At 48.3% G+C, this 23,860-nt stretch overlaps 2 protein-coding genes across 4 annotated transcripts in view; one reads left to right on the top strand and one right to left on the bottom strand.

Moving 5' to 3' along the window:
• The window catches only part of LOC143766330 (uncharacterized), a 1,024,462-nt gene extending 1,004,614 nt beyond the window's left edge, over positions 1 to 19,848 (top strand). For all 4 annotated transcript variants that reach the window (XM_077253918.1, XM_077253923.1, XM_077253922.1 and 1 more), the window contains one exon: positions 18,188 to 19,848. In XM_077253918.1, coding sequence (XP_077110033.1) covers positions 18,188 to 19,470 — 1,283 coding nt within the window. In that variant the 3' untranslated portion in view covers positions 19,471 to 19,848. The remainder of the gene's footprint in view (positions 1 to 18,187) is intronic.
• LOC143766334 (uncharacterized) overlaps positions 1 to 23,860 on the bottom strand; it is a 617,908-nt gene that overhangs the window by 447,035 nt on the left and 147,013 nt on the right.

Below are 23,860 nucleotides of genomic sequence, written 5' to 3'. Positions count from 1 at the left end.
GAATGCAAGGTCTGCCCTGCCCCAAAGTTAACACGCACCCCAATAAGCCTTTGAGCCCACGTACTGGATGGCCACAGGAAAACCTAGTTCACATTATTCATTTGGTACTGCCATACTGTTTGCTTAGGCATTGAATGCAAGGCCTGCCCTGCACCAAATGCACACATACCCCAATAAGCCTCCTGAAAAAAATGATCCCATTATGAGGAATGGGTCTCTCATAGTGTTTGTGCAGCGCCCCAGAGTCCTGGTCGTTGCAGTACTGTGGCTCCGCCACTATGGGGAGCTATGGTGCGTCCGATGGCACTGAAGGAGTTCATCTGATCAGGTATCACAGACACCAATACATTTCACAGCTGGGCCTCCGGGGGGAGCTAAGGGTTCTATTCATTAGGCCACTCCCCACCATAGTGGGTAAACTGGGGGTCAGGCAGGAAGTTAGATCAGAAAGCTGACTGGATTGGACGAAGCAACACCTGGTGGCAGAGGGTGTTGTGGAGGAAGAGACAGTAGGGTCTCTGTCAGGGGTGGGATCCTGACAGAGGCTTGGCATTGAAAAGAACGTAACGGGTCCGCGCCAGCTCCGGGAAGCGGCGGGACCCAAGAAAGGACTAGAAGCGAGATAGATTGTGCTGAGTGAGAAACGAGATCAAGCGATAGGAGAATACCAGTAGGGGTCGTACTGTAAGACCGGAGCAACATCCTACTGAGGCGCACTACCGGTGGCCGGAACGCCGAGGGAGTATTATAACAACTAGCTTCAAGCAATACAGCGGCAGGACAGTCAGTCTCAGGCGGGCTGTCTCACCTAAATCACCTATGAAGTCTTGGGAGGCAATTGCGGGAGAGGGGCGTCTCTAGGGTCCCGGAAGAACTCCAGGCCTACCCGACAAACGGGTGCCGTTCTAACTGTAACATCAGGAAGGGACGGAAGATTAGAAGAACATCATTTAATCGAGTTGTGAGGGAACTTAAGAAACAGACACAACGGTTGTGGGGTACTTTCCGTAAACACAGCAGGGGAGGACTACAACACATAGCGCTAAGAAGGAAGGCACCGATTTCCACCTGTGAAGTGAACTCTGGAGGTGCCATTGGACCGGCCGGACTTGCGTAGCCTGGTGGACCTTACTCTGGACTGAGGACTCAGAGATCTCCAGTAAAGAGGTAAAGAGACTGCAACTTGGTGTCCTCGTTATTTACTGCACCGCACCACCACCACTATCCACACCTATCATTCACTGTGCGCCCCACGGCAGGGTCACGGACCGGGGCCTAGCTGCCGTGACAACCCCAGAAGCAGAGACCCGTAGGCCCGGTACCGGGTACCCCTCGGCCCTGCGGCGGTGGGGGCGCTACATTTGCCTATGCATTGAATGCAAGGCCTGCTATAAATTAGGAGGCACTCCAATGTCCCTTGAAAGAGATGTGGAGGAGGGCCTCATAAAAAAAATGCTCCCATCATAAAGAAGCGGATCCCCTATACTTGGAATGCTGACAAACATTTCTCCTTGTGGTGTACACGTTTTGTTTTTTCAACATTTTTTTTACGGGCATCATAAAGACCCTTGCCAAAAATAGAGTGACTGTTGCATCACAGAATACGTTCACCCTGGTGTTCTAGTGATGGTGTCTGAAGATACGTGGAGGATGTCCTCCTATGAATCTATTCCCAATGTAAAGGAGGTCTCCTAGACTTGGAATGCCCATACACTAAGTTTATGGGCTGACAAACATTTCCCCCTGGGGGGTACACTTTTTTTTTTTATTATTTACCGGCATCATAAACACCCTTGCAAAAAACTAGAGTAGCTGTAGTATCATGGAACACGTTCCATGATGGTGGATGGATGAGGAGGATGAGGAGAAGGAGGAGCAGGGGTGGATTAAGGGTAGCCAGGGCCCCGGGCTGTTCAGACACTGTGGGCCCCCCCGGTCATGTGACGGGGGTCATGTGACGGGGGTCATGTTATACCCGAACCAGATTATTCCAGAAAAATGGCCGGGCCCTATTCTACTGTAACCTATTAAATATTTGTTAAAATCTGCAATACAATTTAGGTATATTTTGACCAATAATATCACATACAAGGAACAAATACCACCGCGCCATGACCAGACCACAAATTACAACCACAGTGATCGAATAATATCACATGCAAGGAACAAATACCACTGCACCATGTCAAGACCACATATTACCACCACTTGGTGACCAAATAGCACATTCAAGGGACAAATACCACAACACCATTTCCAGACCACATATTACCACCACATAGTGACTGAATACCACAATACTGATCAGTAATTAAAAAAAAAACCACAATACTATCACCATAAGTGCCAGTATTCACAGGAGATCTGTACTTAGTATGCAGTGTCTGTGTAGAGGTAATACAGAGATCACTGGTGACATTATACACAGGAGCTCTGTATATAATGTGTAGGTAATACAGTGATCACTGGTGACATTGTACACAGGACCTCTGTATATAGTATACAGTGTATAGTGTCAGTGTATAGGTAACACTGACTCACCAGTGACGTCTCTAGGTGAAGTCCTTCATCTTTCATCCAGCACAGACCGCCATCATTTCTTCCAGCCAGGACTCGTTTCTGCAGGAAATAACACAGTTATCTCGAGCTCTGCTTGCAGAACACATTACTTAATTTTTCACAACTTCTACATTACACCACATGGAGAAAAAAAGGCGATATAGTGTCACTCTGCACAGTAACAGGACCGCCCCCCCCCCATTTAAAACAGTATACTCAAAAAATAAAATAAATACATCACTGCAGTAATAATATCCCTTAATTAGCCCCTATGGTAATAATATTCCCCACCCTGGCCCCGTGTGTTTCATTCCTGGCTCCAGCCATATGTTCTCCCATCCTGCACTCATGAGTATCCATTCTACACCATATGATCTCCCCATCCTGCCCCATCTGTCTCCATCGTATCCATCCTGCCCCATGATCCAATCCTGCCCCATGTCTTTCATTCTGCCCCGTGTCTCCAATCATGCCCCGTGTCTACATTCTGCCCATGCCTCCAGTCCTGCCCCCAGTGTGTCCAGCAATCTGCCCAGTGTGTCCAGCATATTGCCCCAGTGTCCAGCAGTCTGCCCCAGTGTGTCCAGCATTGCCCCAAGACAGTGTCTCCAGCAATCTGCCCCAGTGTCTGACTCCAGCATATTGCCCCCAGTGTGTCCAGCATTGCCCCCAGACAGTGTGTCCAGAAATCTGCCCCAGTGTGTCCAGCAATCTGCCCCAGTATGTCCAGCATATTACCACCAGTGTGTCCAGCAATCTGCCCCAGTATGTCCAGCATTGCCCCAGTGTGTCCAGCATATTACCACCAGTGTGTCCAGCAATCTGCCCCAGTATGTCCAGTTGTCCAGCATTGCCCACAGTGTGTCCAGCATTGCCCCAGTGTCTCCAGCATTGCCCCAGTGTATCCAGCATTGCCCCCAGACAGTGTGTTCAACAATCTGCCCCAGTATGTCCAGCATATTGCCCCAGAGTATCCAGCATTGCCCCCAGTGTGTCCAGCAATCTGCCCCAGTGTCTCCAGCATATTACCCCCAGTGTGTCCAGCAATCTGCCCCAGTATGTCCAGCATTGCCATCAGTGTGTCCAGCAATCTGCCCCAGTGTCTCCAGCATTGCTCCAGTGTCTCCAGCATTGCCCCAGTGTCTCCAGCATTGCCCCAGTGTCTCCAGCAATCATCTGCCCCAGTGTGTCCAGCAGTCTGCCCCAGTGTGTCCTCCAGCATTGCCCCAGTGTGTCCAGCAGTCTGCCCCAGTGTCTCCAGCATTGCCCCAGTGTCTCCAGCATTGCCCCAGTGTCTCCAGCAATCTGCCCCAGTGTGTCCTCCAGCATTGCCCCAGTGTGTCCTCCAGCATTGCCCCAGTGTCTCCAGCATTGCCCCAGTGTGTCCTCCAGCATTGCCCCCAGTGAGTCCAGCAATCTGCCCCAGTGTCTCCAGCATTGCCCCAGTGTCTCCATCAATCTGCCCCAGTGTGTCCAGCATTGTCCCCAGATAGTGTCTCCAGCAATCTGCCCCAGTGTCTGACTCCAGCATATTGCCCCCAGTGTGTCCAGCATTGCCCCCAGACAGTGTGTCCAGCAACCTGCCCCAGTGTGTCCAGCAATCTGCCCCAGTATGTCCAGCATATTACCACCCGTGTGTCCAGCAATCTGCCCCAGTATGTCCAGCATTGCCCCAGTGTGTCCAGCATATTACCACCAGTGTGTCCAGCAATCTGCCCCAGTATGTCCAATTGTCCAGCATTGCACACAGTGTCTCCAGCATTGCCCCAGTGTCTCCAGCATTGCCCCAGTGTCTCCAGCATTGCCCCAGTGTATCCAGTATTGCCCCCAGTGTGTTCAACAATCTGCCCCAGTATGTCCAGCATATTGCCCCAGAGTATCCAGCATTGCCCCAGTGTCTCCAGCAATCTGCCCCAGTGTGTCCTCCAGCATTGCCCCCAGTGTGTCAAGCAATCTGCCCCAGTGTCTCCAGCATTGCCCCAGTGTCTCCAGCAATCTTCCCCAGTGTCTCCAGCATATTACCCCCAGTGTGTCCAGAAATCTGCCCCAGTATGTCCAGCATTTCCGTCAGTGTGTCCAGCAATCTGCCCCAGTGTCTCCAGCATTGCTCCAGTGTCTCCAGCATTGCCCCAGTGTCTCCAGCATTGCCCCAGTGTCTCCAGCAATCATCTGCCCCAGTGTGTCCAGCAGTCTGCCCCAGTGTGTCCTCCAGCATTGCCCCAGTGTGTCCAGCAGTCTGCCCCAGTGTCTCCAGCATTGCCCCAGTGTCTCCAGCAATCTGCCCCAGTGTGTCCTCCAGCATTGCCCCAGTGTGTCCTCCAGCATTGCCCCAGTGTCTCCAGCATTGCCCCAGTGTGTCCTCCAGCATTGCCCCCAGTGTGTCCAGCAATCTGCCCCAGTGTCTCCAGCATTGCCCCAGTGTCTCCATCAATCTGCCCCAGTGTGTCCTCCAGCATTGCCCCAGTGTCTCCAGCATTGCCCCAGTGCCTCCAGCAATCTGCCCCAGTGTCTCCAGCAATCTGCCCCAGTGTCTCCAGCAATCTGCCCCAGTGTCTCCAGCATTGCCCCAGTGTCTCCAGCATTGCCCCAGTGTCTCCAGCAATCTCCCCCAGTGTCTCCAGCATTGCCCCAGTGTCTCCAGCATTGCTCCGGTGTCTCCAGCAATCTGCCCCAGTGTCTCCAGCATTGCCCCAGTGTGTCCTCCAGCATTGCCCCCAGTGTGTCCAGCAATCTGCCCGTGTCTCCATCAATCTGCCCCAGTGTGTCCTCCAGCATTGCCCCAGTGTGTCCAGCAATCTGCCCCAGTGTCTCCAGCATTGCCCCAGTGTCTCCAGCAATCTGCCCCAGTATCTCCAGCATTGCCCCAGTGTCTCCAGCAATCTGCCCCAGTGTGTCCTCCAGCATTGCCCCAGTGTGTCCAGCAATCTGCTCCAGTGTCTCCAGCATTGCCCCAGTGTGTCCAGCAATCTGCCCCAGTATCTCCAGCATTGCCCCAGTGTCTCCAGCATTGCCCCAGTGTGTCCTCTAGCATTGCCCCCAGTGTGTCCACCGTTAGCTTATCAAAAAACAAAACAAAACCAAACAGAGTCTCCTCACCTGACCAGCGATCCAGGCGGCGAGCTCCCTCCTGCAGCGCACACTCGCCGGCAACTGACAATGACGTCAGACGCCGGCGACGAGTGCGCTGCGGCCGACTTCAGCTGCCAGCCTCCAATTGGCTGGCGGCTGTTGTTAACTATTGACGTGCGGGCGCGTGCCCGCACGTCAATAGGAAACCGCCGCAGCGCCAGAAGGGGCCCGGTGAGCAGATGAGAAGGGGCCCGATGCGGGCCCCCTCTCTCTGCCCACCGGATCCGGGGGCACATAAATGCCGGCGGGCATTCACAGTCACACTCGTGCGGATTATCAGAGGGTCAATCTGTGTGGTAGCCCAGGGCCCCCCCACATCACTGGGCCCTGGGCTACCGCCCATATTGACCCTCTGATAATCCGCCCGAGGAGGAGCCAAAATCAGAAAGCGTGTACCCATGTGTGGGTGTGAAGAGGTGCATGGAAATACACCATCCAAAAAAATACACTGTATTGGAGGTTATGTTTTGCTGTTATCTTTCAGTGGTATAGAGAAGTCTGACCAAATCCAGCCCTTGTTCATTTTTATGAGTCAGCTCATCAGCATTTTCAGTTGACAGGCGGATGCGCTTATGACGCTTCTGCAGGTCAGTGGGGTACTCGTACCGGGTACTGTCGCAAGGGGGTATGTCACTGTGGCTGCGACCCGGTCCGTGGCCCTGGGCATTAACGTTAAAGTGGGTTAAATGTTCAAAGTTTGTTGTGACGTCACATGTGGGGTTCGGTCAGTATTGGGACCGACGCTGCATTAGAGGGGTCCCCTGCGGGATGTTGCGGCAGCCCAGATGTTAAACTTCCCACAGGTGAAGTGGAGTCCCCAGGGTTCCTATGGTGTGTGGCGTGGATGGTATAGCCGGTGAATAAATGGAGGAGACAAGTGATAAGTCTATACCTGGTTTACTTGTGGGTGACAGGCCACAGTCCAGGGTACCAGGCACGGGTGATGGTAGTCCGGCCGACTCAGAGGCAAATTAGAGTTCTCTTTTTCCAGTAGAGGTCCATGAGCCTTTCCTACTTGCGCCTTTCTAAGTGAGGTCCCTGTTGCTTTAAGCTTCCTACAAGGTCCTTCAGTTTCCCCCTGTCCTGGGACAGGTACCTGGACGACGGCCAGCTTGAGCCTTTTTACAGGGACTCGCAGATGCCCGGGGCTCCTCCAGTGCTGCTGCATCTCAGGCGTGATGCGGGCAGGTGACATGTAGTGTTATGCCCTCCGGTTCTGCTCCATGTCATAGAGTCCACGAAAGCCTCGGGCTCCCGGTACCCAGCTACTGCACTTCTGCTCCGAGGGTGCCCTGCCACAGTTCCCCTCTGAGCTCTGCCTATCTCCTGTGCTCCTTCCCTTCCGGCTGCTCCTCATGCAAGTGCAGCGCCCCAGAGTCCTGGTCGTGCAGTATTGTCGCTCTGCCACTAAGGGGAGTGATGGTACGTCTGATGGCACTAAAGGAGTTCACCTGACCAGGTATCACAGTCACACATTACACTTCACACTCCGGCCACCAGGGGGAGCAAAAGGTTTTATGTATTAGGCCACTCCTCACAATCTGGTAAAACTGGGGGTTAGATAGGAAGTTAGGGAGAAGCTGACTGGGTCTTGCCCAGGCGATATCTAGAGAAAGAGAGTTGCTGGGAAGATCCAGGGGGGTTCCTGTCAGGGGTGGGATCCTGACAGTGGCCTAGCAAGAGACAGATCGTTACGGAGCCGTGCCTGCACCTCATTGCGGCGGCATCCCAAGAAAGGACAAGAAGCGGAGTATATTGTGGAAAAGTGAGAAACGAGATCACAGCACTAGGAGATAATACCGGGAGGAGTCATTCCCTAAGATCGTGGCAACATCCTTCTGAGGCGCGTAGCCCGTGGCCGGAACACCGAGGGAGTACTGGCTCTACGCACTACTCCAACCACGGCAGGGAAGTTAACTTTAGGTTGGCTGTCTCACCTTTTCACCTATGCAGACAACGGAGGCAATTGTGGGAGAGGGGCGTTTCTAGGGTCCCTATAAAATAATTCCAGGCCTACCCCGTCATACGGGTGCATCCTAGCCATATCATCTGGGGGACGGAGAGAGAGAACATTAGAAACAGAGACAAGAGTTGTGAGGACTATCCCGTGGTGCTCAGCAGGGAAGTACTACAACACACAGGCGCAAGTAGGAAGGCTACTGATTTCCACCTGCAAAGGGAACTCTGGATGTGCCTTCGGACCGGCCGGTCTCAGCCAGCCCTGTTAGCAGTGCTCTGGATTGTGGATACCGAAGTCTACAGTAAAAGGTAAAGAGACTGCAACCCTGTGTCCTCGTCATTTACTGCGACCTACACCATCACCATCTACACATCAAGGGAAGCCCTGGGGATATACTTCACCTGTGGGAAGGTATACCATTTAGCTGCCATTCCATCACCCCAGCGGACCCCCAGCAGCGTCGGTCACTCTGACCGAACACCACAGGTGACGTCACGAACACTTGACAAACTTTCACCTACTCCTTTAATTGGACGCCCCTTAGCAGGGCCACGGACCGGGTCGGGCCACCGTGACATCCCCAGAACCGAGACAGAGGGACCCGGTACCGAGTGCCCCATTGCCCTGCATCTGGGGGCGCTCCAAACTCAAACAGGTTACTCCTTCCCAGAGGCTGCAGCTCCTTTGTGGCTGTCAGGCCTCTCTCTCTGCACTGCATCTCTCCTAGACGTCTGCTCTGCTTGGTCTCCCAGGACCAACTACTAACTCCTCCTCCAGGTCAGGAAAATGTCATGATCTCCATGGCCAGAGAACTAGCATAAGCCTCTATAGGAACAAGCTCTTGGAAGATGTAACTATACTGACCATGAACTAAACCTACCGCATCATCTAGAAGTAGCCAGGTAGCATGTCCTACTTTTTATCCCTATATGCCCAGCGCCGGCCGGAGAACTAAATAATGCTAGCAGAGGGAAATATAAGACCTGACTCACCTCTAGAGAAATGCCCAAAAAAGGAGACAGAGGCCCCCCACATATATTGGCGGTGATTTTAGAAGAAATAACAAACGCAGCAGGAAAATAGTTTTAGCAAATTTGAGGTCCGCTTTCTAGATAGCAGAAGACAGAAAGCATACTTTCATGGTCAGTAGAAAACCCTAACAAAACACATCCAGAAATTACTTTAGGACTCTGGCATTAACTCATAATACCAGAGTGGCAATTCCTGATCAACAAGAGCTTTCCAGACACAGTAACGAAACTGCAGCTGTGAACTGGAACCAAAATACAAAAACAAAACATGGACGAATGTCCAACTTATCTAGTAGATGTCTGGGAGCAGGAACAAGCACAGAGAGGCTTCTGATAACATTGTTGACCGGCAAGCATCTAACAGAAAAGCCAGGTTATATAGCGACACCCAGATCTAATCAGAACAGGTGAACAGGGAAGATGATGTCACAAGTTCAATTCCACCAGTAGCCACCGGGGGAGCCCAGAATCCAAATTCACAACAGTACCCCCCCCTCAAGGAGGGGGCACCGAACCCTCACCAGAACCACCAGGGCGATCAGGACGGGCCCTATGAAAGGCACGAACCAGATCAGAGGCATGAACATCAGATGCAGTGACCCAAGAATTATCCTCCTGGCCATATCCCTTCCACTTGACCAGATACTGGAGTCTCCGTCTGGAAACACGGGAGTCTAGGATTTTTTCCACAACGTACTCCAACTCACCCTCAACCAACACCGGAGCAGGAGGCTCAACGGAAGGCACAACCGGTGCCTCATACCTGCGCAATAACGACCGATGAAAAACGTTATGAATAGAAAAGGATGCAGGGAGGTCCAAACGGAAGGAAACAGGGTTAAGAATCTCCAATATTTTATACGGACCGATGAACCGAGGCTTAAACTTAGGAGACGAGACCCTCATAGGGACAAAACGAGAAGACAACCACACCAAATCTCCAACACAAAGCCGAGGACCAACACGACGGTGACGGTTGGCAAAAAGCTGAGTCTTCTCCTGGGACAACTTTAAATTGTCCATCACCTGCCCCCAGATATGATGCAATCTCTCCACCACCGCATCCACTCCAGGACAATCCGAGGATTCCATCTGACCGGAGGAAAATCGAGGATGGAACCCCGAATTACAGAAAAACGGGGAAACCAAAGTGGCAGAGCTGGCCCGATTATTGAGGGCGAACTCCGCCAATGGCAAAAAAGCAACCCAATCATCCTGGTCAGCAGACACAAAACACCTCAGATATGTCTCCAGGGTCTGATTAGTCCGCTCGGTCTGGCCATTAGTCTGAGGGTGAAAAGCAGACGAAAAAGACAAATCCATGCCCATCCTAGCACAAAATGCCCGCCAAAATCTAGACACAAATTGGGTTCCTCTGTCAGAAACGATATTCTCAGGAATACCATGCAAACGAACAACATTTTGAAAAAACAGGGGCACCAACTCGGAAGAAGAAGGCAATTTGGGCAGGGGAACCAAATGAACCATCTTAGAAAAACGGTCACACACCACCCAGATGACAGACATCTTCTGAGAAACAGGCAGATCTGAAATAAAATCCATCGAGATGTGTGTCCAAGGCCTCTTAGGAATAGGCAAGGGCAACAATAATCCACCAGCCCGAGAACAACAAGGCTTGGCCCGAGCACAAACGTCACAAGACTGCACAAAGCCTCGCACATCTCGTGACAGGGAAGGCCACCAGAAGGATCTTGCCACCAAATCCCTGGTACCAAAAATTCCAGGATGACCTGCCAACGCAGAAGAATGCACCTCAGAGATGACTTTACTGGTCCAATCATCAGGAACAAACAGCCTATCAGGCGGACAACGATCCGGTCTATCCGCCTGAAACTCCTGCAAGGCCCGCCGCAGGTCTGGAGAAACGGCTGACAAGATAACTCCCTCCTTAAGAATACCTGTGGGGTCAGAGTTGCCAGGTGAATCAGGCTCAAAACTCCTAGAAAGGGCATCCGCCTTAACATTCCTAGAACCTGGTAGGTACGATACCACAAAATTAAACCGAGAAAAAAATAATGACCAGCGCGCCTGTCTAGGATTCAGGCGCCTGGCGGTCTCAAGATAAATCAAATTTTTGTGGTCAGTCAATACCACCACCTGATGTCTGGCCCCCTCGAGCCAATGGCGCCACTCCTCAAACGCCCACTTCATGGCCAAAAGCTCCCGATTCCCAACATCACAATTCCGCTCAGCGGGCGAAAATTTACGGGAAAAGAAGGCACAAGGCCTCATCACGGCGCAGTCAGAACTTTTCTGCGACAACACTGCCCCAGCTCCGATCTCAGAAGCGTCGACCTCAACCTGAAAAGGAAGAGTCACATCAGGCTGACGCAACACAGGGGCAGAAGAAAGACCAAAAGGCATCACCAAATACTCAAAGTGGCCCTCGGGCGTATTAAATGCGGTTTTCCACTCATCCCCCTGCCTGATCCGCACCAAATTATACGCCCCACGGAGATCAATCTTAGAGAACCACTTGGCCCCCTTTATGCGAGCAAACAAATCAGTCAGCAACGGCAATGGGTATTGACATTTAACCGTGATTTTATTCAAAAGCCGATAATCAATACATGGTCTCAAAGAGCCGTCTTTTTTTGACACAAAGAAAAAACCGGCTCCTAAGGGAGATGACGATGGACGAATATGTCCCTTTTCCAAGGACTCCTTTATATATTCTCGCATAGCAGTATGTTCAGGCACAGACAGATTAAATAAACGACCCTTTGGGTATTTACTACCCGGAATTAAATCTATAGCACAATCGCACTCACGGTGCGGAGGTAGTGAACCCAGCTTGGGTTCTTCAAAGACGTCACGATAATCAGACAGGAACTCAGGGATTTCAGAGGGAATAGATGATGAAATGGACACCAAAGGTACGTCCCCATGAGTCCCCTTACATCCCCAGCTCAACACAGACATAGCTCTCCAGTCAAGGACTGGGTTGTGAGACTGCAGCCATGGCAATCCCAGCACCAAATCATCATGTAGATTATACAGCACCAGAAAACGAATAGTCTCCTGGTGATCCGGATTAATACACATAGTCACTTGTGTCCAGTATTGTGGTTTATTATTAGCCAATGGGGTGGAGTCAATCCCCTTCAGAGGAATAAGAGTTTCCAAAGGCTCTAAATCATACCCACAACGATTGGCAAAGGACCAATCCATAAGACTCAAAGCGGCGCCAGAGTCGATATAGGCGTCAGTAGTAATAGATGACAAAGAGCAAATCAGGGTCACAGACAAAATAAATTTAGACTGTAAAGTGCCAATGGAAACGGATTTATCAAGCTTTTTAGTACGCTTAGAGCATGCTGATATAACATGAGTAGAATCCCCACAATAGAAACACAACCCATTTTTCCGTCTAAAATTCTGCCGCTCGCTTCTGGACAGAATTCTATCACACTGCATGCTTTCTGGCGTCTTCTCAGTGGACACCGCCAGATGGTGCACTGGTTTGCGCTCCCGCAGACGCCTATCGATCTGAATGGCCATTGTCATGGACTCATTCAGACCCGCAGGCACAGGGAACCCCACCATAACATCCTTAATGGCATCAGAGAGACCCTCTCTGAAAGTAGCCGCCAAGGCACCCTCATTCCACTGAGTAAGCACAGACCATTTACGGAATCTTTGGCAGTAAATTTCAGCTTCATCTTGCCCCTGCGATAGGGACATCAAAGTTTTTTCTGCCTGAAGTTCCAAATGAGGTTCCTCATACAGCAAGCCCAAGGCCAAAAAAAACGCATCCACATTGCGCAACGCAGGATCCCCTGGTGCCAATGCAAAAGCCCAGTCTTGAGGGTCGCCCCGGAGCAAGGAAATCACAATCCCAACCTGCTGTGCAGGGTCTCCAGCAGAACGAGATTTCAGGGACAAAAATAGCTTACAATTATTTCTAAAATTCTGAAAGCTAGATCTATTCCCTGAGAAGAATTCCGGCAAAGGAATTCTCGGCTCAGATACCGGAGCATGAATAATAAAATCTTGCAAATTTTGTACTTTCGTGGTGAGATTATTCAAACCTGCAGTTACACTCTGAAGATCCATTATTAACAGGTGAACACAAAGCCATTCAAAGATTATAAGGAGAGAGAAAAAAAAAGAAAGACTGCAGCATAGACAGACTGGCAAGTGATCCAATTAAGAGCACAGAGAGAAAAAAAAAAAAAAAAAAAAAAAACTCTCAGCAGACTTCTTATTTCTCTCCTTTCTCAGCCAAGGATTTTAACCCTTTAGTGGGCCGGTCAAACTGTCATGATCTCCATGGCCAGAGAACTAGCATAAGCCTCTATAGGAACAAGCTCTTGGAAGATGTAACTATACTGACCATGAACTAAACCTACCGCATCATCTAGAAGTAGCCAGGTAGCATGTCCTACTTTTTATCCCTATATGCCCAGCGCCGGCCGGAGAACTAAATAATGCTAGCAGAGGGAAATATAAGACCTGACTCACCTCTAGAGAAATGCCCAAAAAAGGAGACAGAGGCCCCCCACATATATTGGCGGTGATTTTAGAAGAAATAACAAACGCAGCAGGAAAATAGTTTTAGCAAATTTGAGGTCCGCTTTCTAGATAGCAGAAGACAGAAAGCATACTTTCATGGTCAGTAGAAAACCCTAACAAAACACATCCAGAAATTACTTTAGGACTCTGGCATTAACTCATAATACCAGAGTGGCAATTCCTGATCAACAAGAGCTTTCCAGACACAGTAACGAAACTGCAGCTGTGAACTGGAACCAAAATACAAAAACAAAACATGGACGAATGTCCAACTTATCTAGTAGATGTCTGGGAGCAGGAACAAGCACAGAGAGGCTTCTGATAACATTGTTGACCGGCAAGCATCTAACAGAAAAGCCAGGTTATATAGCGACACCCAGATCTAATCAGAACAGGTGAACAGGGAAGATGATGTCACAAGTTCAATTCCACCAGTAGCCACCGGGGGAGCCCAGAATCCAAATTCACAACAGGAAAACATACTGTATAGCATAGGGAAGCTCCCCTTAATCCAGGTATTAAGCTCCCCCTCCTGGCCTGGATATAGAATGTGTTTCATGTGTGTACCTTACCTGGTAAAGAGAACTCCTTTGCCTCTGAGCATGACATTACCTTCCCCGAAGGAAAAGTAACATCACTGCAGCAACCGGTAACCTGGGGTGCTGCACTTATCAGTTATAATTCCACCAGCGGCACTAAAAACCTGTTCTGACAAAATGCTAGTGGCAGGGCAGTCCAAGGACCTCCAAGGCGTAGAGAGACAGTTCATGCCACGTGTCCAGCCTGGATACCCAATAAATAAAAGGCACAGAGGAATCATGGAGGATGTTGGTACGGTCAGTAAGGTACTCCCTCAGCATCTTCCCAAACATTGCACTCCTTGTGACAGTACCCCACGCCTCTGGGCCTGGGCGATGGGAGGGTCTGAGAAAACTCACTTTGCCAGTGTTCCCCTGCCTTTGCTGGATTTGAGTTGTGTCTCTCTCGCCTGTACTCCTTGGTTGTCCAACAAACTATGACTTCTGCTGCCAGCATTCTCAGATGGGAATTTTTTTTAATAATTCCGCAACAATGGCCCTCTGGCACTGCACCATTTTAGAAGACCTTTCTGTCTGGAAGAGATTGAAGGTTCTCCTTGTAACGTGGGTCTAGAAGTGTCACCAACCAGTAATGAGTGTCACCAAAAATTTTCATAATACCAGGGTATCGGGAAAGGCAGTGCAACATAAAGTCAGCCATGCGTGTCAGACTGCTAACAGGCAAGACTTCTGTGTCCTCACCAACCGGATGATTGACCATGCTGTCCTCCTCCTCCCTGTCCTCAGGCCATCCATGCTGAACAGAGGGTATGACAGTTCTGCTTCTAGTACCGTCTATAGTGCATGAAAGTAGCTCCTGTTCTTCCTCCTCCTCTTCCTCATTGTCTGCCAATCCACATTGGGACGACATGAGGCTGGGCTGTGTAATCACCCTGTATGGTTCCTTGCTCCATGTCTTCATGCTTCACCTGCAATGCATCCTCTTTCATTGTGAGCAGAGAGCTTTTCAGAGTGCAGAGAAGCGGAATGGTGATGCTAATTATGGCATCATCACCGCTCACCATCTTGGTGGAGTCTTCAAAGTTTTTTAGGATGGTACATATGTCTGACATCCATGTCCACTCCTGAGGTCTTATGTGTGGAGTCTGAAATGAATAACGATGGCCTTGTTGATGTTGGTAGTCAACAACTGCCCTCTTCTGCTCACAAATCCTTTCGTAGAGTTCCAGCGCATGGAGACATCACACACCAGTCGGTGAACCGGAAGCTGCAAACACTGCTGAGGCACGGCAAGGGCGGCTGAAGCTGTAGCTGACTTTCTAAAATGGGCACACAGGCAGCGTACTTTCACAAGCAGATTCTGCAGCTCCGGGTAGCTTTTGAGAAACCATTGAACAATGAGGTTAAGCACTTGGGCCAAGCATGGTTCGTGTGTGAGCTCACCTCACCTCAGAGCAGCCACCAGGTTCCGGCCATTGTCACACACGACCGTGCCTGGCTGTAGGTTCAGCGGTGTCATCCGGTGTCACAGCTCTTCAGCACTGTGCGGTTTGTCACCTCAGCAGATTAGCTTCAGCACAGCCTGTTGCCGCTTGGCTGAGGCAGTGCTGCAGTGCTTCCAGCTTGTAACTGATGTGCTCATTTCAGAGATGGAGGTTGAAGAGGAGGAAGAGGAGATGCAGGAGCTGTAGACTGTGGGAACAACCCTGATTGACGTAGGGCCCGCAATCCTCGGCTTCGGGAGGACGTGTTCCATCCCAAGGTCTGACTAGGTCCCAGCTACCACTACGTTAACCCAGTGTGCCGTCAGTGAGATGTACCATCCCTGCCCACAAGCACTTGGCCATGTATCCGTGGTTAGGTGGACTTTCCCAATAACAGCATTGTTGAGGGCACGGGTAATGTTGTGGGACACGTGCTGGTGTAATGCCGGTATGGCACACCGGGAGTTATAGTGGTGGTTGGGGACCGAGTACCTTGGGACGGCTACCACCATCAGGTTGTGGAAAGCTTCTGTCTCCATGAGCCTAAAAGGCAACATTTCGAGCGCAAGCAGACAAGAAATGTGTGAATTTAGTACTGTGGCCTGTGGGTCGTTGGCTGCGTATTTCCGCTTGCATTCCAATGACTGGGATATGGACAACTGAAGGCTGCACTGGGAAAAGGACGTGGACGTGCTTGATGATAGTGCTAGTTGACTGTGGGCAATGACAGGTGCAGGGCACGAGGCATCTTCGCATGCACCATGGACAGGGGATTGGCTTGCATGCACAACAGTGGAAGGAGCAGTGGTGTCACCCGCAGACACTGTTCCTGGAGCCTGGTGTTCGGCCCACAAAGTCGGATGCTTTGCTGCCATGTGCCTGATCTTGTTGGTGGTGGTCAGGCAGGTAGTTTTGCTACCCCTGCTGATGCGGGCATGGCAGGTGGTGCAAATGGCCTGTTTAGGGTTATCGGCAGAGTTTTTAAAAAACAACCAGACTCGGAGTGTCCAAGTGTGGGATCAGTTGTCTCCGGACACTCGGCATGGTGGGAGAAAGTAGGATCAGGGTGAGTCGTATGCGGTCCAGACTCACGGCTACTCAGACTTGACTGTGTGGAAGACGTGGTGTTGGTGGCAAAGTGACTGGAAGCATTATCCGCTATCCAACCAACAACCTTTTGCAACTGCTCTGGGTTCAATAGTCGTGTGCTGCGGTCCCCTAGTAATTGGGACAGGAAGGTCGAGCGAGAAGATGTGGGTGTTTTTTGTGGCCCACTTTCAGCTTCCCACGTCCTCAGCCTCTGCATGCACCATCAGCATCACGTCCACTTCCCCGTCCCTTGCCACGCGCCTTGCCCATTTTAAATGGACTACTACAATATTTTCTATGTTCACTACAAACTTATATGTGATCAGTGTGCGTAAAAACCACAGTTTAAATTATCTGGACTGTAGGTAAAAATAAAAAATAAAAAAAACTGTTGTTAATAACTAGGTAAGACACAGCAAAACCAGTTCAAGGGAGCCCTCAAATGTCACAATTTTTAGCCCACAGAGGAGGCATTTGACAGAGATACCACACTGTTCAATATGTGGCCTGTATAGTTTTAATTTAAACAGAAAATTACTGTATAGAACTTGGGTAATACACTGCAAAAAAAGGTGAATGTAGGCCTGAAATGCCCAAATTTGTAGTCCACAGATAGATCTGGATTTTGACAGAGATACCACAAAGCTCAATATGTGGCCTGTATTTTTGTATTTTTTAACCACACAATACTGTATAGAACGAGGGTAACAGACAGCAAATACAGTGAAATGGAGGCCTGAAATTCCAAAATTTTAGCCCACAGATAGATGAGGCATCTTTCATAGGTACCACACTGTTCAATATGTGAACAAGCAAAAATAAAATAAAGGGGCTCTGGATTGCTTGGAATAAAATAATCAGAATTAAGATGCCAAAAAATTCTTCCTAGCCACTGATACTTGGGGCTAGGTATATATGTAATAGGCAGCAGCGGCAGACAGTAATGGACCCTCTTGATGTATGCAATGATAGCTATATACCCACATCAGTGCCTGCGTGCCTTGCACTGATATTTATAGAGCTTAGAAGGACTGTTGGTTTAGCTGGATTTGTGTCAAATCTGATGGTATACCCACACTAACTGATATACCCCCAAATCTGATCCTATCTCGGCAGCACCTCTCCCTACACTCTCTGAATCAGGAGCTGAATGCGACGAGCAGGGCGGCACCAGGTCTCTTTTAGACGTGATGACTCTGCGTGACCACCCAATGACTGTAATGCCACAACCAAGATGGCTACGGCATTACAGTGTGTGGCAGACAATCCCTGTATGTTGATTGGCTCTGTAAAGCGCGCCAATCATGCAGGGTGGAGACCCGAGCTCCAGCCGAGCAAACCCGGAAATGCTCGATGCTCACCGAGTACAACGATGCTCTGGCGAGTAACGAGTATTACCGAGTATGCTCCCTCATCACTGGTAGTAACCATGGATACCAAAGTTTATGCAATGCTCAGATGGGGTGAGCAACATAGCAAGTCAGAAGAACTAGACTACATATTTCCTAATATTATTATTACACTTACTACATATTGGGATAGTTGATCAGAGCTGGGAATACACCTTTAAGAATCTTACATGTTTATATGTTGTATATTTTTATCTGTTGCTATAGATTGTAATGTAATAAATCTTATTTTTAATCCTCCCTTTATTGCTTCAAACTTTTCTGTGTTTGTGTATTATGTTTGTCGTACTTTAGAGGTTCAGAACCATGGGATTTGTGAACAGGTGGCTCACCACTGTCTTAGGTCATAGTTTCATTATACTTTGAATTGTATAAATTATGTATAGAGAAATGATATAAAATATAAGGCATTGATTTTGAAAAATAATAAAATCAGTTTTATTCTTGGCAGATGACTGTGGTGTCAAACCAGATACCTATGAAAAGCATGACATTATTCCAGCTATACCACCAGCCCTTCAGAGCAAAAATCAATCATCGGAGCCTTTTCAATCAGTCACCCATTTGGATTCATCACAGACTGTTAAGCAAAATGAAAGCAGCAAAAGTTATGTTGAACATCAAATAATTCCCACAGAGAAGAAACCATTTTCCTGTTCAGAATGTGGGAAATATTTTAAACATAAATCTAACTTGCTTTCACATGAGAGAATTCACACAGGAGAAAAGCCATTTTCATGTTCAGAATGTGGGAAATGTTTTACAGAGAAATCAAGTCTACTCAATCATCAGAGAAATCACACAGGGGAGAAGCCTTTTTCATGTTCAGAATGTGGGAAATGTTTCATGGTTAAATCAACACTTGTTAGACATCAGCGAAATCACACTGGAGAGAAGCTATATTCATGTCCAGAATGTGAGAAATGTTTCAACCAGAAATCAAATTTCCTTGTGCATCAGCGAAGTCACACAGGAGAAAAGCCATTTTCATGTTCACTATGTGGGAAATGTTTCATGGTTAAAGCAACACTTCTTAGACATCAGCAAAGTCACACTGGAGAGAAGCCATTTTCATGTTCAGAATGTGGCAAATATTTTAAATATAAATTTAACTTGCTTACACATGAGAGAAGTCACACCGGAGAAAAGACATTTTCATGTTCAGAATGTGGAAAATGTTTTAACCAGAAGTCAAAATTGCTTACACATTACAGAACTCACACAGGGGAAAAGCCTTTTTCATGTTCAGAATGTGGACAATGTTTTACTAAGAAAGCAACTCTTCTTAACCATCAAAAAATTCACACAGGAGAGAAGCCATATTCATGTCCAGAATGTGGGAAACGTTTTATCCAGAGATCAGATCTTCTTAAACATCAAAGAACTCACACCGGAGAGAAGCCATATTCATGTCCAGAATGTGGGAAATGTTTTATCCAGGGACCAGATCTTATTATACATCAAAGAATTCACACAGGAGAGAAGCCTTTTTCATGTTCAGAATGTGGAAAATGTTTTACTAAGAAATCAAGTCTTCTTAACCATCAAAGAATTCACACAGGAGAGAAGCCATATTCATGCCCAGAATGTGGGAAATGTTTTATCCTGGGACAAGATCTTATTACACATCAAAGAATTCACACAGGAGAGAAGCCATATTCATGTCGAGAATGTGGGAAATGTTATACTACGAGTTCAAAACTTGCTGCACATCAGAGAACTCATACTGGGTAGAAACAACTTTTTATGTTCAGAATGTGGGAAATGTTATTCCTGGGAATCATATCTTCGTCATCACCTAAAAACTCATCTAGAGTGTGGAGGAAATAAATAAACAATAAGGGAAATAAATCAGGCATTCTAGTTACATTTAAGGTACCTTCACTCTAAGCGACTTTACAACGATAACGATAGCGATCCGTGACGTTGCAGCGTCCTGGATAGCGATATCGTTGTGTTTGACATGCAGCAGTGATCAGGATCCCGCTGTGAGATCGCTGGTCGTTGCTGAAAGTCCAGAACTTTATTTCGTCACTGGATCTCCCGCTGACATCGCTGAATCGGTGTGTGTGACACCGATCCAGCGATGTCTTCACTGGTAACCAGGGTAAACATCGGGTTACTAAGCGCAGGGCCGCGCTTAGTAACCCGATGTTTACCCTGGTTACCATTGTAAAAGTAAAAAAAAAAAACACATACTCACATTCCGGTGCCCGGCGTCCGCTTCCCTGCACTCCTCCTGCATCCTGTGTCAGCGCCGAACATCTCCGGCATCTCCCACAGAGCAGAGCGGTGACGTCACCGCTCTGCTTTACGGCCGGCACTTACACAGGATGGTGTTTCCTGTGGCTTGTTGACTTGCAAAACCTCATCATATTTTCCCTTGTTCTCTGGATGCTGGTTTGAATGACAACAGTTGTGAGCTATGTAAGTGGAATGTCTCTAACCATATGCATCCAGACAGCCAAGACATCCAGAGAGCCAAGACATCCAGAGATCCAAAGAACCAGAGACTCTTGTGTTGTGAAATTGGATTTTGGGCTCCCCCGGTGGCCACTGGTGGAATTGAACTGGTGTGCATCATCCTCTCTGTTCACCTGTTTCCATCAGGATGTGGGAGTCGCTATTTAGCCTTGCTCCTCTGTCACTTCCATGCCGGTCAACATTGTAATCAGAAGCCTTTCTGTGCATGTTCCTGCTGCTAGACAACTCTCAGCTAAGTTGGACTTTAGTCCTTGTTTGTTTTTGCATTTTGTTCCAGTTCACAGCTGTAGTTTCATTTCTGTGTCTGGAAAGCTCTTGTGATCTGAAATTGCCACTCTGATGTTATGAGTTAATACTAGAGTCTTAAAGTAATTTCAGGATGGTATTTTGATAGGGTTTTCAGCTGACCATGAAAGTGCCCTTTCTGTCTTCCTGCTATCTAGTAAGCGGACCTCAATTTTGCTAAACCTATTTTCATACTACGTTTGTCATTTCATCTAAAATCACCGCCAATATTTGTGGGGGCCTCTGTCTGCCTTTCGGGGAAATTTCTCTAGAGGTGAGCCAGGACTATATTTTCCTCTGCCAGGATTAGTTAGTCCTCCGGCCGGCGCTGGGCGTCTAGGGATAAAACGCAGGCTACGCTACCCGGCTACTGTTAGTTGTGCGGCAGGTTTAGTTCATGGTCAGTTTAGTTTCCATCCTTCCAAGAGCTAGTTCTTATGTTTGCTGGGCTATGTTCTCTTGCCATTGAGAACCATAACAGTTTGACCGGCCAGAAAGGGTTAAATTAATTGACAGAGAAAGGAGAGAAAAGAGAAGTCTGCTGAAGATTTTTTTTTTTTTTTTTCCTTCAGTTCTGAGTGTGCTTGTAATTGAATCTCTTGCAAGTCTGCCTATATTGCAGCCTTTCTCTCTCTCTCTCTCCTTCTAATCCTGGAATGGCTCTGTGTTCACCTGTTTAAAATGGATATTCAGAGTTTAGCTGCAGGTTTGAATAATCTCACCACGAAAGTTCAAAATTTACAAGATTTTGTTGTTCATGTTCCTATATCTGAACCTAGAATTCCTTTGCCTGAATTTTTCTCGGGGAATAGATCTTGCTTTCAAAATTTCAAAAATAATTGCAAGTTGTTTTTGTCCCTGAAATCTCGCTCTGCTGGAGATCCTGCTCAGCAGGTCAGGATTGTGATTTCCTTGCTCCGGGGCGACCCTCAGGATTGGGCTTTTGCATTGGCTCCAGGGGATCCTGCGTTGCTCAATGTGGATGCGTTTTTTCTGGCCTTGGGGTTGCTTTATGAGGAACCTCAGTTAGAACTTCAGGCGGAAAAGGCCTTGATGTCCCTATCTCAGGGGCAAGACGAAGCTGAAATATACTGCCAGAAATTCCGTAAATGGGCTGTGCTTACTCAGTGGAATGAGTGCGCCCTGGCGGCGAATTTCAGAGAGGGTCTCTCTGATGCCATTAAGGATGTTATGGTGGGGTTCCCTGTGCCTGCGGGTCTGAATGAGTCCATGACAATGGCTATCCAGATCGATAGGCGTCTGCGGGAGCGCAAACCTGTGCACCATTTGGCGGTGTCTACTGAGAAGACGCCAGAGAATATGCAATGTGATAGAATTCTGTCCAGAAGTGAACGGCAGAATTTTAGACGAAAAAATGGGTTGTGCTTCTATTGCGGTGATTCAACTCATGTTATATCAGCATGCTCTAAGCGTACTAAGAAGCTTGATAAGTCTGTTTCAATTGGCACTTTACAGTCTAAGTTTATTCTATCTGTGACCCTGATTTGTTCTTTATCATCTATTACCGCGGATGCCTATGTCGACTCTGGCGCCGCTTTGAGTCTTATGGATTGGTCCTTTGCCAAACGCTGTGGGTATGATTTGGAGCCTCTTGAAACTCCTATACCCCTGAAGGGGATTGACTCCACCCCATTGGCTAGCAATAAACCACAATACTGGACACAAGTAACTATGCGGATTAATCCGGATCACCAGGAGATTATTCGCTTTCTTGTGCTGTATAACCTACATGATGTGTTGGTGCTTGGATTGCCATGGCTGCAATCTCATAACCCAGTCCTTGACTGGAAAGCTATGTCTGTGTTAAGCTGGGGATGTAAGGGGACGCATGGGGACGTACCTGTGGTTTCCATTTCATCATCTATTCCCTCTGAGATTCCTGAATTCTTGACTGAATATCGTGACGTTTTTGAAGAACCTAAGCTTGGTTCATTACCTCCGCACCGGGAGTGCGATTGTGCCATAGATTTGATTCCGGGTAGTAAATACCCTAAGGGTCGTTTATTTAATCTGTCTGTGCCTGAACATGCTGCTATGCGAGAATATATAAAGGAGTCCTTGGAAAAGGGACATATTCGTCCTTCGTCATCTCCCTTAGGAGCCGGTTTTTTCTTTGTGGCTAAGAAAGATGGCTCTTTGAGGCCGTGCATTGATTATCGGCTTTTGAATAAAATCACGGTTAAATATCAATATCCGTTGCCACTGCTGACTGATTTGTTTGCTCGCATAAAGGGGGCCAAGTGGTTCTCTAAGATAGATCTCCGTGGGGCGTATAATTTGGTGCGAATTAAGCAGGGGGATGAGTGGAAAACCGCATTTAATACGCCCGAGGGCCACTTTGAGTATTTGGTGATGCCTTTTGGTCTTTCAAATGCCCCTTCAGTCTTTCAGTCCTTTATGCATGACATTTTCCGTGATTATTTGGATAAATTTATGATTGTGTATCTGGATGATATTTTGATTTTTTCGGATGACTGGGACTCTCATGTCCAGCAGGTCAGGAGGGTTTTTCAGGTTTTGCGGTCTAATTCCTTGTGTGTGAAGGGTTCTAAGTGCGTTTTTGGGGTTCAAAAGATTTCCTTTTTGGGATATATTTTTTCCCCCTCTTCCATCGAGATGGATCCTGTCAAGGTTCAGGCTATTTGTGATTGGACGCAACCCTCTTCTCTTAAGAGTCTTCAGAAATTTTTGGGCTTTGCTAACTTTTATCGTCGATTTATTGCTGGTTTTTCTGATGTTGTTAAACCATTGACTGATTTGACTAAGAAGGGTGCTGATGTTGCTGATTGGTTCCCTGCTGCTGTCGAGGCCTTTCGGGAGCTTAAGCGCCGCTTTTCTTCCGCCCCTGTGTTGCGTCAGCCTGATGTTGCTCTTCCTTTTCAGGTTGAGGTCGACGCTTCTGAAATCGGAGCTGGGGCGGTTTTGTCGCAGAGAAGTTCCGATTGCTCCGTGATGAGACCTTGTGCTTTTTTCTCGCGTAAATTTTCGCCCGCCGAGCGGAATTATGATGTTGGGAATCGGGAGCTTTTGGCCATGAAGTGGGCTTTTGAGGAGTGGCGTCATTGGCTTGAGGGGGCTAGACATCAGGTGGTGGTATTGACTGACCACAAAAATCTAATTTATCTTGAGTCCGCCAGATGCCTGAATCCTAGACAGGCGCGCTGGTCGTTGTTTTTCTCTCGGTTTAATTTTGTGGTGTCCTACCTGCCGGGTTCTAAGAATGTTAAGGCGGATGCCCTTTCTAGGAGTTTTGAGCCTGACTCCCCTGGTAATTCTGAACCTACAGGTATCCTTAAGGACGGAGTGATATTGTCTGCCGTTCCTCCAGACCTGC

The sequence above is a fragment of the Ranitomeya variabilis genome, chromosome 4 (genome assembly GCF_051348905.1).
Source record: "Ranitomeya variabilis isolate aRanVar5 chromosome 4, aRanVar5.hap1, whole genome shotgun sequence".
NCBI classification, from domain to species: domain Eukaryota; kingdom Metazoa; phylum Chordata; class Amphibia; order Anura; family Dendrobatidae; genus Ranitomeya; species Ranitomeya variabilis.
The sequence above is the reverse complement of the archived record's forward strand: the minus strand, read 5'-3'. Positions and strand labels throughout refer to the sequence as shown.